This window comes from Pongo pygmaeus, chromosome 19 (assembly GCF_028885625.2).
Source record: "Pongo pygmaeus isolate AG05252 chromosome 19, NHGRI_mPonPyg2-v2.0_pri, whole genome shotgun sequence".
In the NCBI taxonomy this organism is placed as follows: domain Eukaryota; kingdom Metazoa; phylum Chordata; class Mammalia; order Primates; family Hominidae; genus Pongo; species Pongo pygmaeus.
Genome location: NC_072392.2, coordinates 51702845 through 51719748, shown reverse-complemented (window position 1 = coordinate 51719748; position 16904 = coordinate 51702845). Strand labels below are relative to the sequence as shown.

The 16904-nt window shown below is 52.4% G+C and overlaps 1 protein-coding gene across 1 annotated transcript; it reads left to right on the top strand.

Annotated features, from left to right (window-relative positions):
- The first annotated feature begins 7613 nt into the window (after positions 1 to 7613).
- GAS2L2 (growth arrest specific 2 like 2) lies at positions 7614 to 16354 on the top strand. Its single transcript, XM_054457980.2, has 6 exons — positions 7614 to 8408; positions 10536 to 10777; positions 11636 to 11743; positions 12919 to 13015; positions 13596 to 13848; positions 14453 to 16354. The coding sequence occupies exons 1-6, from the start codon at positions 8024 to 8026 to the stop codon at positions 16008 to 16010; spliced, it is 2643 nt and encodes an 880-aa protein (XP_054313955.2). The 5' UTR covers positions 7614 to 8023; the 3' UTR covers positions 16011 to 16354.
- The last annotated feature ends 550 nt before the right edge of the window (positions 16355 to 16904 follow it).

Below are 16904 nucleotides of genomic sequence, written 5' to 3'. Positions count from 1 at the left end.
TATTGGCACAGAGAGGAATGTGCAGATGGACAATGGACAGATTCAGCTCTGGAAAGCCCTCCATCTGTTGAGATGAAGTTGCTGACCTCAAAGAGAGCCCAGTCTAATAGTGATTTGCGATCCTCCATCCAAGTCTGGAGTGGAGGGCGATGGAGTCCCTTCCTTTGGGCGTCTAAGTTTGGTGGAGGCAAGTTGATGGGCTGGAGAACAGAGAGCAGACCTGGCCCCCAGGAATCTCCTAGTCACAAGGGGGCAACCCTATCAAGAACTGTGAAGGATCTGAAATGTTATCCTATTTGCAAGCTACCATGTTAACCAGTTGTAGTTTCATGGGTGCTTCCAGAAAACATGAGGCTCCAAGTCAGAGACAAAGGACTTTATTACTCGTGGCGCAGCAACTTCGGCCTGTTTGCCTCAGCTTCCCTTGCTTCGGTGTCCTATGAGTGACACAAATGAGTGCCAATGGGTACCAGTATATGCAGAGGTTTGCATTACTAGAGAAATCCCAAGCTTAGGAAACCTGAATCTTTTTTGGGGGGGCAGTGGGGGGTGGCGGACAGAGTCTCGCTGTCGCCCAGGCTGGAGTGCAGTGGCGCAATCTCAGCTCACTGCAACCTCCACCTCCCAGGTTCAAGCAATTCTCCTGCCTCAGCCTCCCAAGTGGCTGGGACTACAGGCGCATGTCACCGCACCTGGCTAATTTTTTGTATTTTTAGTAAAGATGGGGTTCCACTGTGTTAGCCAGGATGGTCTTGATCTCCTGACCTCGTGATCTGCCCGTCTCGGCCTGCCAAAGTGCTCAGATTACAGGCCTGAGCCACTGCGCCTGGCCAGGAAACCTGAATCTTTTATAATGGGTAGTGAGCAAACCTGCTGTTTGCTCAGAAAGGAGGCACTACGTCTATTTTCCAAGACTGTTCACTTATACAAAAACCCTTGAAAAGTCAGGGCCTCTGCTTTCAAGACATGCATAAACACAAAAGGCCCAAGGAGAATTGTCTCCCAACAAGCTCATTCTCCTTAAATTTACTGAAAGCATTTGTAGCCATCATGGCTCTTGATTGCAAAATTCAAAAGCTCACTCTGGTTGATTTAAAGAGAAAGAATAGTGAGAGCTCACAGAGTGACCAAAAGACTTGAGAACTGGATAGGAGTCAAGGAAGGGTGGCGAATAAGAACACAGTCAAGATCGCATTACAGGAACAATTCCGTTTGGAGGCCACTGCTGGAGGTCACCCATGGACACTGGCACCATGAGCAATCTCATTGAGACACTCACTAAGATTTAATGCCCCTGGCAGGCACATCTAAACCAATGAGCCTGTGCAAAGACCATCCCACCAAGACACCACAACAGAGTGTCCCCTGGCATGGTCGTTCTTCTCATCCTGCCTCCCCAACCCTAATCTGCCCAGTAGCCCTTTGCCATCCATCCTTAGGATGTGCATTCCCTCTTCCCAAGGCTGTTTTGGGTTTTGTGGGACCTTCATAAAAAGTCAGATTGTCAAACAACCCATGCTAGCATAAAAGCACACTAGAATTTATTTTATTATTTTATTTTATTTTATTTTATTTATTTTTTGAGAGGGAGTCTTGCTTTGTTGCCCAGGATGGAGTACAGTGGTATGATCTCAGCTCACTGCAACCTCTGCCTCCCGGGTTCAAGCAATTCTCCTGCCTCAACCTCCTGAGTAGCTGGGATTACAGGTGTGTGCCACCATGTCTGGCTAATTTTTGGATTCTTAGTAGAGATGGGGTTTCACCCTGTTGGCCAGGCTGGTCTTGAACTCCTGACCTCAAGTGATCTGCCTGCCTCGACTTCCCAAAGTGCTGGGATTACAGGTGTGAGCCACCGTGCCCAGCCAGCACACTAGAAATTGATCTCACAGAGGACTAATACAGTCTTCATGGAAAACATGAGAGCAAGCAGGTAATCCCACTAGCTCCAGGAACATATGCATGCCTCCTGCACTCAGACATCAGCTTGGGAGACCTCTTGAGAGGGGTGAAACCATCCCGGTAATGAGTGAAAACTCAGAATTGACTGAATCGCTCTCCAAAAGAGACTGTTTGAAACCAGAAGAGAATGGGCTATATTTTATTGGCAAGCTCAAGCATTATTTTCTGCTGTTTATAGAAATAATATCTAAACGACAAGACAAAGTCAGTTATCACAGGTAAAGCTACAATTTTTTCATATTAAATTTTAACTTTTGAAATTAATAGTATAAATAGCTCCTTAACTTCTAACAGGTATAACACAGAAATGCAGTATTAGTTTTGGCTGGGCCATAAATATAACTTAAGAGAAAATAATATCTAAGCGGGGCACAGTGAGGGGAACCCATAGTCCCGGCAATTCAGGAGGCTGAGATGGGAAAATTGCTTGAGTCCAGGAGTTTGAAGCTGCAGTGCACAATAATTGTGCCTGTGAATAGCCACTGCACTCCAGCCTGGGCAACATAGCAAGACCCCCATCTCTAAAAAAAATTTTATTAAGAAAAACAAAGAACAATAATCCAGTAAGATAGTATGTAAGTGCTACTTGATTGGGAATATTTGTAACAACATCTTACATTTGTATAGAGAAAAGGAATGGGGCCTCCTAAACTTACAGCATCATGTCAATTAAGATGTAACTGGCTAGTCAAATCCATAATGCCTAACTAATAATAGCTCAAACTTTATAAAATTTATTAATTTACTTAATAAAGGGCTCCAGGATTGGTTCAGTGTCTTGATGGAGTTATTAAGGGCCCTGCTTATTCTCACCTTTCCTCTTTGCCTTCCTTGTCTCCTCTTGGTTACAAAATGGCTGCTGCAGCTCCAGGCATTGTGGCTTCATGCAACTATGACCGAAGCAGAAAGAAAAGGAATGGCAGAGACTTCTCAGAAGCTCTCCAACAGACTTCTCTTTCAATCTCATTGGCCAGAACTGGAACACAAACCCATTCCTAAACCAACTTATGGCAAAAAGAGGGTTGACAAGATTGTCCTAGACCAGTTGTAATTGGTAACTTTCATCAAGTGGGACTCATGGAATAAAGTTATAAAACAATTTCATTTTTGTCTCCTACAGTCTTTTTATTATTTATTTATTTATTTATTTATTTATTTATTTATTTTGAGACAGAGTCTCCCTCTGTTGCCCAGGCTGGAATGCAGTGGCTAATTCTGCCTCCTCCGAGTAGCTGGGATTATGGGCACCCGCCACCACACCCAGCTAGTTTTTGTATTTTTAGTAGAGACAGGATTTCACCATGTTGCCCAGGCTGTTCTCGAACTCCTGACCTCAAGTGATCTGCCCGCCTTGGCTTCCTAAAGTGCTGGGATGACAAGCATGAGCCACCGCGTCTGGCCCAGTCTTTTTAAACATGCTCAAGGGAGGAAAATACTTCTTCCCTTGTCCCTGGAGAACAACTCAGACAGGCCCTATGACTTATTCTGAGTCCTCTTAGGAAATAGAAAACCCTGAGGCTTGCCACGGCCAGTGACCTGCAAATAGGATGGTGTGGGAGGCAGAAGACATGGTCCCTCTACCCTCTTTCTCTGCCTCTCTTTTCTCCTCAGCTGCCCAACCACTGGTCTCTGTCTTTCCCTGCCCCAATCCATGCAGTTCCTTGGATCCAGGCTACACTGAACTCTGGGGACCCTTATTCCCTCTGTAATCCTTAGGAGTCTAAATCAGGAACCAACCAGATGATGGTCCACTTCCAGCTTCCTATCCACTGAGGCCGTTCCACCTTCCAGGAGGGTCCATTGAATGTTTTGTGTTTGTTTTGGGATGGAGTTTTGCTCTTGTCCCCCAGGCTGGAGTGCAATGGCACGATCTCAGCTCACTGCAACCTCCGCCTTCCCGGGTTCAAGCGATTCTCCTGCCTCAGCCTCCCGAGTAGCTGGGATTATAGGTGCCCACCACCACGCCCGGCTAATTTTTGTATTTTTAGTAGAGACAGGGGTTTTGCCAGGTTGGCCAGTCTGGTCTCAAACTCCTGACCTCAAGTGATCCGCCTGCCTTGGCCTCCCAAAGTGCTGGGATTACAGGCATGAGCCACTGCGCCCGGCCTATCTTTCTATTAAGATGTTCTCCACTGGGCATGGTGGCTCACGCCTGTAATCTCAGCACTTTGGGAGGCCGAGGTGGGCAGATCACTTGAGCTCAGGAATTCAAGACCACCCTGGCCAACATGGCGAAACCCTGTCTCTACTAAAAATACAAAATTAGCCAGGCATGATGGTGTACCTGTAATCTCAGCTACTCGGGAAGCTGAGGCAGGAGAATCACTTGAACCTGAGAAGCAGAGGTTGCAATGAGCCAAGATCATTCCTCTGCACTCTAGCCCTCTAGCCTGGACGACAGAGCGAGACTCTGTCTCAAAAAAAAAAAAAAAAAGAGGAACTTGGTCCATTCTGTCCTCTCTGTTCTGCTTTACTGCAGCCTGAGGACAAGGTTCTGGGAGGCCAGCATTGACTATGTAGGTAACAACAATGGCCTAAAGAAGCAACAAGAAAGAAAGGAACCAAGTGCCTAGAGAACTTCATGGAGCAGAGCCACTTGCCTACTTTGGATCATCTGTCTCTAAGAGAGAGAAATAAACTTTTCTTTTGTGGGAGCCACTGTTTTCAGTGGCCTTTTTGTTATATATAGCAGCTTAGCTTGGCCCTAATTAATAAAGGCAGATATGTGGCTGCCTCTATTGCAGAAGGGCTTTCTCTGTGTGATAGGAATGCATCCCCCAAATCTTCGCCACCTGATTGAGAAAAGAACCTGGCCCTATAGCTCTAATTTTAAAAGCCCAGGGAAGGGCTGTTTGGACTAGCTGAGTCCCATGCTTACCTCCTAGATTAGTGGCTCTCAGTGGGGAGGGAGAGGATTTTGCCCCCGAGGGACATTGTCCCCCAGAAGACATTGCCAAATGTTAATGTCTGGAGACATTTTTGGTCGTTTTAATGGGGGCAAGGGGCCAGGTGTGGTGGCTCATGCCTGTAATCCTAGCATTTTAGGAGGCCAAGGTGGGTGGATTGCCTGAGCTCAGGAGTTTGAGACCAGCCTGGGCAACATGGTGAAACCCTGTCTCAACTAAAATACAAAAAATTAGCCGGGTGTGGTGGTGTACGCCTGTAATCCCAGCTACTCAGGAGTCTGGGAGAGGAGAATCGCTTGAACCCAGGAGGTGGAGGTTGCAGTGAGCCGAGATCATGCCATTGCACTCCAGCCTGGGCAACAGAGCGAGACTCCGTCTCAAAAAATAAAAAATAAAAAAAATAATGGGGGCAGGGGTGCTACTGGCTTTTGGTGGGTAGTGGCCAGGGAGGGATGCTGCTAAATGTCCTACAATGCCCAGGACAACCTCCACAGCAAAAGAATTATCTGACCTAAGATGTTAGTAGCGCCAAGGTCAAGGAACCCTGTTTTGGACCAATTCCTATTAACTTTTCAAGGGTTATATGGAATGTGACTACTTGTCATCACCTCCATAGGCACCACTTGGTTTAAGATACCCTTGCTCTGCCCTGGATGACTGCAGTAGCCTAACTGTCCCCCTGATTCTGTCCTTGCCCCTGCAGTTGTTCTTTACACAGCAGCCTGAATTAGAGCATGTCCCTACTCTTCTCGATCTCCTGACTTCGTGATCCGCCCGCCTTGGCCTCCCAAAGTGCTGGGATTACAGGCGTGAGCCACCGTGCCCGGCCACCCCTACACTTCTCAAAACACTCCAGGGCACTTCTCATTTCACTCAGAGAAAAAGCCAGACTCTTCGGAGTCACCTACAAGGCCCTGCATGATCTAGGACCTCATTTCCTAGATTCTTATCCTACATACCCTACCTCTCTTTGGGATTCTTCTTCTTTTCTTCTCCTTTTACTCTTTTTCTCCTTCTTCTTCTTCTTCGACAGGATCTCACTCTGTTGTGGTGCAGTCATAGCTCACTACAACTTCAACTTCCTGGGCTCAAGTAATCCTCCTGCCTCGCCTCCCATGTAGCTGGGACCACAGGTATGTGCCAACCATGCCTGGCTAACTTTTAAAAAAAGTTTTTGTAGAGATGGGGTCCTCAGAGCTTTTGCACTGGCTGTCCCTCTGCCTGAACACTCTTCCCCCAGACAGCTGCAGGGCATGCTTCCGATCTTCTTTCAGGTCTTTGCTCAATTATCACCTTATCCCTGAGGACTTTAACCATCTTATAGAAAATTCCATGCACACTCTCGCCTCCTTTAGTCCTTTATTTGTCTCCCTGGAATGGATCACCATCTGACTATTTATTTATTTATTTATTTATTTATTTTTGTGATGGAGTCTCTGTCGCCGAGGCTGGAGTGCAGTGGCACGATCTCAGCTCACTGCAACCTCCACCTCTCAGGTTCAAGTGATTCTCCTGCCTCAGCCTCCCAGGTAGCTGGGATTACAGGCGCCCACCACCACGCCTGGCTGATTTTTGTATTAGTAGAGAAGGGGTTTCACCATGTTGGCCAGGCTGGTCTTGAACTCCTGGGCTCAAGTGATCCACCTGCCTCAGCCTCCCAAAGTGTTGGAATTACAGGCATGAGCTACCACGCCCAGCCTTAGATTTATTTGTCTATCTGTCATTCACCATTCGGTAACATGGAAGTAGCCCCCATAAGGTCAGGGACCTGGTCTTTTTTGTTTATTGCTGTATCCTCAGGCCTGCAGTTGTGCCTGGCACATAGTCGGTGCTCAAGATTTTTTTCTTTTTTAAGACAGGGTCTTGTTGTGTTGCCCAGGCTGGAGTGCAGTGGTGCAATCATGGCTCAGTACAGCCTTGATCTCCTGAGTAGCTGGGATTATAGGTGCATGCCACCATGCTTGGCTAATTTTTTTTGTATTATTTCTGTAGAGACAGGGTTTCATCATGTTGCCCAGGCTGGTCTCCAACTCCTGGCCTGAAGTGATCCTCCTGCCTTGGCCTTCCAGAGTGCTGGGATTACAGGCAGCACTTACACCGTGACCAACCAAGAAATGTTGGTTGAATTAATGCATTGCTGTGGCCATGGGGGTGGGGTGTTATGACCCACAGCCTGCTCTAGCACAATCACATGGTTAGTGTGGGGGGTGGGGCAGGTTCTTCAGAGAAAGTGGGGATCATATTGCTAACAGCGGCTGGGAGAACTGGGACCCACTCAGACCTGTGCCTGCCGGTGAGTTCTGGTGGTCTGATACTTTCATATACGTTATTTCTTTATCTCTCACAACACACCAAAAAGGTAAACATTATTACCCCCATTTTACAGTTGAGAAACTAAGGCACAGAGAGGCTAGGTAATATATGATGGTCACACAGGATTTAAGCTAAACTCATGAGTTTTGGGCTCTATTTCTATGTCAGTTTCATTCCCATTCTCCTGTACTCACTAAACACCAAGGGGTATGGCAACCCCTACCCCTGCTTTCCCTCCACTCCCCCAAAGTTCCCATTTGGCCAGCCCTGTGAGATTGGCCAGCCCCGTGAGATAAGCCAGCCCCAGCCTCTCCTCCCTCTCCCTCGGTTCTGCAGGGCAGTCCTCGCCTGCTGGGCAGGGTTAACAAGGAGTGTTTGTAGCAGCCGCTGTCTCCAAGGAGAGGGGAGGAAAGCAGAGTGGGGAGGCCGGCAGCCACCCCAGGCTCTGTGGCCGCAGCCAGCAGAGGGTAGGAGGCACTCAGCAGAGGATAGGACGCAGCCAGCTTGATCTCTCCAGCCCTGGGGAAAGAGAGGAGTGTCCTCACCTCCACCCGGCCTGAGAGGGGTGAACCCTGAGTGGACTGGGCGGCCTGAGAGCAAGGTCGCTGCAGGGCCACCAGGGAAAGCTCTGGCAAGGACCGAGGAATGTGGGGGAGCAGGGGCTGGGCCTGGCCTGGCGGCTGAAGCCAGTGGCAAGTAGCAGCGCTGGAGGTCCCGGGCTCTCAGCGAGTATACGGGAACCTCAGAATCAGGGAGAACCCAGCCGAGACCCAGCAGTGGTGGGAGGAAAGAGGCGGCAGTGGGAGAGGGGAGGTGCTCACCTCCTCCCCTGTGGGGGTCCAGCCATGTCCCAGCCTGCGGGAGGCAGGAGGAGGCCCGGGACCCTAGGGCCACCTGTGTGCAGTATCCGGCCTTTCAAGTCGAGTGAGCAGTACCTGGAGGCCATGAAGGAAGACCTGGCTGAGTGGCTTCGCGACCTCTATGGGCTGGACATCAACGCGGCCAACTTCCTGCAGGTGCTAGAAACGGGTCTGGTGCTGTGCCAACACGCCAACGTTGTCACCGACTCTGCCCTGGCCTTCCTGGCTGAGGCACCTGCCCAAGCCCAGAAGATTCCCATGCCCCGGGTCGGGGTCTCCTGTAATGGGGCCGCCCAGCCAGGTACCTTCCAGGCCAGGGACAATGTCTCCAACTTCATCCAGTGGTGTCGAAAGGAGATGGGCATCCAAGGTAACCACGCTGCACCCTCATCCCCACCCCAGATGCTTATCTTGGGGGGTATTGGTCCTTTCTCAAATGCACAGGCTAGCTCTGGGGGGCAGGAGCCTGGATCCTCATTCTAGATTTGCCTTGAGCCAGCTCTTTTTTCATGCCTCAGTTTCCCCACCTCATAGTAAATTCTCAATAAATAAATACATTGATGATTGATAAATGTTTGTTGATGATTACTTCAATAAGCATATATCAATCACCTCTTCTGTGCTGAGCACTTTGCTGGGCACCAAGGACAGAGAGGAAAGAGACCCAGCGCCCAACAAATTCATGGTCTAGCAAGAGAGCAGAAGGCTGGGTGCGGTGGCTCACGCCTGTAATCCCAACACTTTGGCAGGCTGAGGCGGGTGGATCACCTGAGGTCAGGAGTTCAAGACCAGCCCAGCCTAACATAGCAAAACCCTGTCTCTAGTAAAAATACAAAAATTAGCTGGGCATAGTGGCAGGCTGAGATAGAATTGCCTGAACCCAGGAGGCAGAGGTTGCAGTGAGCTGAGATGGCGCCACTGCACTCCAATCTGGGTGACAGAGTGAGAGTCTGTCTCAAAAAAAAAAAAAAAAAAGAGAGAGGTAGAGGGATAGATACGTAAATTATAGCCTACTATGGCAAAGGCTTGATGTAGAGGTGTAGTGCTGGGAGCCAGGGGAGGAAATAGCAGCCTGATTAGGTGGAATGGGGCTGAGAAAGTTTGCATCATAAAGGATGGAAATTTGGCCTGAGTCTTTTTTTTTTTTTTTTGAAACTGAGTCTTGCTCTATCACCCAGGCTGGAGTACAGTGGTTCGATCTTGGCTCACTGCAACCTTCACCTCCCGGGTTCAAGCGATTATATGTGCCTCATCTCCTGAGTAGCTGGGATTACAGGCGCCCGCCACCACGCCCGGCTAATTTTTGTATTTGTAATAGAAATGGGGTTTCCCCATGTTGGCCAGGCTGGTCTTGAACTCCTGACCTCAAGTGATCCACCCGCCTTGGCCTCCCAAAGTGCCGAGATTGCAGGTGTGAGCCACCACACCCAGCTGGCCTGAGTCTTGAGGGATAAATAGAAGTTTGTGGGAAGGGAATTCTAAGCAGGGGGGACGACAGGGGCAAAGGCACAGAAAAAGCACGGTGTGTGAATGACTAGGGAGAGCCTGGTGGTGAGGGCACAGGGCTAGGATGAGGAGAGAACATGGGAGGAGACAGATGGGATGACGCCAGCGAGGGGCCCCATCAGGCTGGGGCTTGTAGGGCTCAGGGAGTGACATGTCAGGATCCTTCATCTCCTTGGCCTTGAAACCAGGAATGGGATGAGACTGGTTTCATTTGTGCCATTCTCCAGGCCAAAGGTGGCAGGGGTGAGACTGGGGAAAGGGTCAGGCCTGGGCTACTGGCTGGTGGCCGGGCACTGAGGAGCAGAATTGGAAGGTTAATAGAAGCTAGTGCTTTAAGGAATGCTTGCATGTGCTGGACATTGTGAATGGTTAACAACTATTAGCATATCCAATCTTCACAACAACCCCACGAAATAGACTACATCCCCATTTTACAGAAGAGGAAACTGAGGCTCAGGGTCTAACTCAAGGTCATGCAGCTGGTAATAAGTCAAGACTCCAGCCTTAATGGTTGGCTCCAGAGCATGTCCTCAGCATGCCTGGTTGGGCCTGGATGGGAGCTGAGTTTGAGATGCCTGGCGGAGATCGGAGGGGAGAGGCGTGGGTGGAAAGTGGAACAAACCGCTTCCTGCTCCTGGACCCATCCAGGCAAGCTGAGTGGGGAGAGGGGAAGGTGGAGTTCATCCTTCTCTCATCCACACTCACAGCCAGTCTCCAGGTCCCTTTGCTTTGCTGTCACCTCTTCCCACCTGCAGCCTCTCCTGTGAGATGGGCCGAGTGTCTGTACCCAGCACCTGAGCAATTCCGCCCAGACCCCTCCTAGGGGGCTGACTTGACCCCAAGATTCTGAGACCGAAACCACTCCCCATGTCTGCTGCCCCAGACCGGGGATGACCCCAGGGCTTTCCTCCCCGCTCGCCCCTGCCCCGGAGGCTCAGGTCCTCTGGGGGCTCACGCTGCCTCTGCCCTTTTCTCCCCGCCTCCACTCCAGAGGTGCTGATGTTCGAGACGGAGGACTTGGTGCTGCGCAAGAACGTGAAGAACGTGGTGCTGTGTTTGCTGGAGCTGGGCCGCCGGGCGTGGCGCTTTGGCGTTGCGGCGCCCACACTCGTGCAGCTGGAGGAGGAGATCGAGGAGGAGGTGCGGCGGGAGCTGGCCCTGCCCGCGCCCGACCCCTCGCCGCCAGCGCCCCCCAGGCGCCAGCCCTGCCACTTCCGCAACCTGGACCAGATGGTGAGGGGCTCTGCACACGCCCTCAGGGCCCCCTTCCCTTTGTGCTTCGTGCTCCCCTCCCCAGTCCCACTCCAGCCCCCTCTAACCCACCCCCTTCTTGAGCTCCACTGTCCACCCTGCCCCGAATTCACTGTGTGGCTTTAAGGCAGGGTTCCACTCTGAGCCTCAACCCTAACCACGCGTAGTAATTAATGGCCATGTCATTTCTCAGGCGTTCTTACCAAACCAGCACTGGATGCCCCTCTCATTTAACCCCTGCTGGGACAGTTTTCAAGAACACCGACTGTGGCACTCTTGGAGACACCTTGGTTCAAGTCTTAGTTCCACTGCTTTGCAGCTGTGTGACTTTGGGCAAATTATTTAACCTCTCTGTGTCTGGCTTCCCTTATCTGCAGCATGGGGACAGTAACAGCACCTACCTTCTATGAATGCTGTGATCATTAAATGAGCCAGCACATACGAAGTGTTTGGAACAGGGTCTGCACAGAGGGCCACTTCACAGCAGTCAGTTCTGTGTGGTTAACCCTTGGGGAAAATGGAGCTCAGGCAGGTTTCTTAATGAAAAGCCTATGATGCAGTGGATACAGGGCACTGACCTGAGCCTGTCAGATCCCACAGTCCCCCTGTGACACTCCGCCGCTTCCATTAGCTCTGGACCTCATGGTAGGTAGGTCTATGGGTGACCACCCAGGTCTCGTTCTCACTGGGTCATTTACAGCCTTATCTACTCCCTCCTTGCTTCTCATTCCCCAGCCCTGACCTCAGCAGAAACCTCAGGGGTGACCTGGGGGCAGGTAGGCCCCACATTTTGACCCAGAGTGGGCAAAGGAGAGGGCTGAGTTCACCACCCGCCTGCAGGTGCAGAACCTCGTGAGCCACTGCACGTGCCCAGTGCAGTTCTCCATGGTCAAAGTGTCTGAGGGGAAGTACCGTGTGGGCAACTCCAACACCCTCATCTTCATCCGGGTAAGTCCAGGCTGGGGGTCAAGGAACCCCCAGAATAGGGTTTCTTGCCCAGGCTTGGGACAATGACAGTAAGTCTCCCAGAATATGGGACCTTGCCCAGGCTTGGAACAATGACACCTCCCAGAATATGGGACTTTGTCCAGGCTTGAGGACAATGACAGTAGATCATCATTCACCCCAAGCCATCAGGCCTTGGAACTCTCCTTCTCTCCCTGGTAGAATTCCAGGAGATCCCTGGCAAAGGTGGCAAGCCTATCTCCTCCTCCCATCAGGGCAGCCAGAGCCACCACCCTCCCTTTCCTCCACCGTAGCCTAGTCTAGAGCATGTTCTCAGGCGGAGTGGGGTATGGAGAAGGGTGCTCACACTTTTCCATTCCACTCCACCCACAGACTTGATTAGAGGAAGCAGCTTGAGAACCCCAAGTTTGGTTTCAGTGCATGGCCCCAGCCACACGGACCCCACAGTTCCACCCCTACCACTTGCCTGGGGGTACATTCAGCAGAGTGAGTAGCAGCACAGGTCTGAAAATGTGCCTCCTACCCCAATACCTGGCTGTGCCTCACCAGAAACGGTCTGTACCCACGTGAGTGGCCAGCAACTTGGAGCATGGCCCAGCCCTTTCCTTGGGCACAGGCCACACCTGGGAGCAGAGTCAGCTCTCTGGGCCCTCCCCTAGACCTGAGGCAATAGCCCTGTTATGCAGGTAGGGACAAGAACTTGCGACCCCACTTTCCAACACAGGAAGCTGAAGCCTGAAGAGACATGTGACTTGCCTGAGGGTGGAGTGGGACCAGGACTCCCATGGGTTCTTCACACAGGCCACAGGGGTAAAGCCAGTGGCATTAGGGCCCTGTTTTGGGTACAGACATGTACAGATGCAAAACCGTTTACAGCAAAAGGAGTGCTCTGGGGGCAGGCTATACAATGCCTTTGGGATCCCTTGACCAGTTGTGGGACAGCTTTCAGCCTGGCTCCCACCTTGACTGCATGTGTTATCTGATGCCAGTCATGGAGGAGGAGATTCGGGCTGCCTTTTTACAACACACACATACATCTACGTGTGGATGAGTACATGGATGAAAGCATCCCTGAGTGGGTGCTGGAAGCCCGCAAGCTGGTCCAGGAAGAGGGGCTGCCCTCCACCCTGCCCTTAACCTCATCCTTGCCCCCTCAGATCCTCCGGAACCATGTGATGGTACGTGTAGGGGGCGGCTGGGACACACTGGGCCATTATCTGGACAAACATGACCCCTGCCGCTGCACATCCCTCTGTGAGTCCCCTGAGGGTCCTCTCCCTGTGGGGTTGGTTGAAAAGGCGTAGCTCTGGGTTGGGAGGCTGGAGGCAGAGGTGGGAGGTATGTCTGATCTCCAGGCGGGGAGAGGTAGGTGGGGAGGCGTGCGGGAGGCTGGAAGAAGGAAGGCAGTAGTTGGGCACAGTACAGTACTAAACGTCGCCACAAGATGGTGTGCAACACACGCAGGAGCAGCATTTGGCCACGGTGCATTTTAGCAGAGCTTAGGTCTGGCTCTGGGATCCACAGTGTTGGCACCAAGTGTGACTTGGAAGGTCTTTAATTCTTCCATAATCTCCATCAACGCCTCCAGCCACTCCAAATAAGCACATGCTCTAAGGGAAAGTTGTGTACCGGCACTACAAACATAGCTTTAAATAAATCCCCCAGCTGGGTCCCCTAAGCCCCTCCTGTAAAGAAACTCTGGTGTTGCCACTGTAGGTTCCACTGTTTTTAATGTGGGATGTGGGGCATGGGACCACTAGGGGAAGAACAATGGGCCCCATTGGCAGGAACTGAACCCTTCTCTTCTCTCCTTTCTCCGGGGGACTGTTGGTAGCACACAAGCCAGGCAGCTTCCTGAAGCCCCCGGCCCCACCAGTGCAGCATGAAGTAAGGGTACAGGATGGACCCTCACAGACCCAGCCTACAATGACCATCAGCCGCTCACAGAGCCCGCCACCCCCTGTGGACTGGAAGACATATACCTCTTCAGGCCGAAGGCTGAGGCCCCCCACCCCATCCTCCCCCAGACCCCACAGGGAACGGGGAGCAGGGACAGGGGACTCCAGAGAGATGGCACCATTCCTGAGGTATGTAGAAGAGACAGGGATGGGGCTCTTTTTCCTTTGGAGTGCACATTCTCAGAGGCCACCACACTCCAAGATAAAAAGAGCAGATCCTCGGCAGTGCCTCTACCCCGAGACCACAGGTTTTGGAACCAGAAGCATACCCAGTACCTTTGGGATAATGTGGTTACTTCATATGCCTTCCCATTTCACAGATGAGGAGGCTGAAGCTCAGAAATGGAACAGACTTACTGAAGGTTTCCTACCAATGCATGGTAGAGCAGAGACTAAGACAGAGACTGTGCATTCCCCTCTGTCTCTCCACTGCCCTGCAACTGGTCTGAGGCCATCCCTCGAAGGATCTGAAGTCACCTCAGGCCAGGATCAGGCTTCCTTCTATCTGCTACACAGGGAACAAGGGCGAATAGACTTAGGCAGTGACTGCCATAAGGAGGATTTCTGGGCAGTCACGGAGGAGAGAGAGCATAGGTTTCATTCAGCATGAAGTCTAGCCCCCTGGGTGTTCTCACTGGGGAAAGACTGTCACTGCCCAAAGCCAGGGACCACACTAGATGACCCTGCTGGCCTGATGAGTCTCCCTTTGCAGCCTTGTGATTCTCTCTTTCAGGTGCCAGGAGAGGTCTCTCATCCCATCTTGGAGGCAGCCGACAGCTGGGGACAGCCCACCCAGCCCCCAGTCCTCATCTACCCAAAAGGGCCGAGACCCACAGTGTACCTTGTCAGGAAAGAGGGAGGAGAGATACCCCCCTGAACTCCCCAGGGGAAGGATTCCCACATCTTGGGTTCATGAAGAAACAGACAGCTGGGGAACCGATGCCAGGAACCCCACCCCACAAAGACTCCGAGCCATTGAGGCCACCACCAAAGGGATATCAGCAAGAGGACCATCTCCCCTGCCTCGTTCCTGTAGCCCAGCCGAGTGCCTGGGCCTCAGGCTGCCACTCCGGGATGAGGTCAAGGGTGCGTTCTTCCAGTTCAGGGAGCCAGAGTCTGTCCATTCTCCAACCTCTGTCCAAGGCCTAACCAAGATCCCCATCCGGCTGCCCCCTGCTTGCCCCCCGACACCAGGAAGGAGCTTTCCTGGTGCTACAAGTGGAAGTCCCAGGACAGAACTTGGGAGAGACCCCATCCCACTAAGGGCCGTCACCGTGGACCTGGCTGGGTCCACGAGTGGGGACTGCTCTGTGGAAGTGAGGCAGGAGGACCAGCAGCTGGACATCCAGGTCATGGCAGAGGCCAGAGAGTCCTGGGACCTGGGCCCACAGGAGCAGGAGGGGCAGTACACACCTCTGCCCCTGGGCAGAAACAAGGAGCAAGCCATCTACTGTAGCCTTGAAGAGGAGATTTTGGGCAACATGAAGCTGCTAGAAGTCAAGAGTGCCTGTCCACAGGGCACAAGGTCTGGGGTCATCCCTCGCAGTGGGGTCTACGTCCCCAGCCTCGTTGGGCAGTGGCCTGAGCCTGGGGGTCCTTATGACAAAGTCATCCAAGAACTGGCTCAGGGTCCCCCACCCCTCCTTAAAGTGGACCTGGAAGCCTGGAAGCCAGCCCCGACTGGCTCCCCTAAGCCAGCTGTTACCCCAGGACCGGGAAGCCTCAAAGGGAAGTTGGGAGCCAGACAGAATGGGCCCAGGACAAAGGCAAGCCTGAGTGCCGAAGGCACCCACATGAGGAAGGTCCCACCTCAGGGAGGGCAGGACTGCTCGGCTTCTACTGCGTCTGCCAGCCCGGAGGCCCCCACACCTTTGCCCTTGGACCCCAACTCTGACAAAGCCAAGGCATGTCTGAGCAAGGGCAGGAGAACTCTCCGGAAGCCCAAGAGGGTCCCGTCCATCTACAAGCTGAAGCTGAGACCCAGGATTCGGCCCCGGAGAGACCACAGGCCTGAGAAGCAGCCTTCACGAATCCCCAAGCCACTGGCCTATGTCTTCCTGGGTCCAGCCAGGCAGCCCCCCAGGGACAGGCTGTTGAGAGCTGTGCTGGGCAGCAAGGGAGGGGAGGCATCCCGGGTAGATGGAGCTTCAGTAGGTGAGGAGGAGGAGGAAGGAAAGGAGGAGAAAGAGCCAGCCGCTCCATTGGAGAGCAGCCCCCAACCTCCAGAGGGCCTGCAACCTCACCGGCTTAATCAAGCTCCACTTCCACCTGAGGAGGAGTCCTGGGTCTGAGGCACATGAACATGTTGGGTAGGAGGGAAGCAAAAAGGATGGCCATGTATACACTGGATTCACAGCTGCGGGAACAGAAGGGATGTTCCCTCACCTCCACACAGGGCCTTGGGCAGGAGTGGGTCAGAAGACAAATATAGACTCCATCTGCTCATCTGAGCAAAGGGGCAACCCACTGCTCTCACTCCAACTCCAGAGGTAGGCCAGGGGCAGTGGGACCATCCTATATCTCATTACTCTCCCCTAGAACAGCTCACCCACACTCCTGGCCTCTGGCCCCTGGTCATGCCCACCTGTTTCCATAACTCCCATAAGTTATTAAATGCATGTGATTCTGCCCTTGAGCCCCAGCTTCTTTTTTCAAATTTCAGAAACAGAGTCTTGCCTGTCACCCAGGCTGGAGAGCAGTGGCGCTATCATGGCTCACTGCAGCCTCGAACTCCCAGGCTTCAAGTGATCCTCTCACCTCAGCTTCCCAAGTAGCTGGGACTACAGGTAGGTGCCATGACACCTGGCTAATTTTATTTTATTTTATTTTTTAGAGATGGGGTCTTACTATGTTGTCCAGGCTGGCCTCAAGCGATCCTCCTTGCCTTGGCCTCCCAAAGCACTGGGATTAAAGATATGAACCACTGAGCCCGCCTCCCCCTGCCCCCCAGCTTCTTGAGTCCCTCACTCCAGGACTGTGGTGGTGTGGGGAGGTAGAGCTTCAGATGTTATCCCACTGGAGGAGATGGGGACTAGAAGGAAGGAGTTGGTGGTGAGAGAGGCTTCCTCTTTTGGGGCTCAGCCAACCTTGCCAGGCAGCCCCATCTTTCCTGGAAGTGGCTGGTGGGTCAGCACCACGGACAGAGACCAGTCCTGCCCTCAACACAGGCTCCCACAAGGCACCCT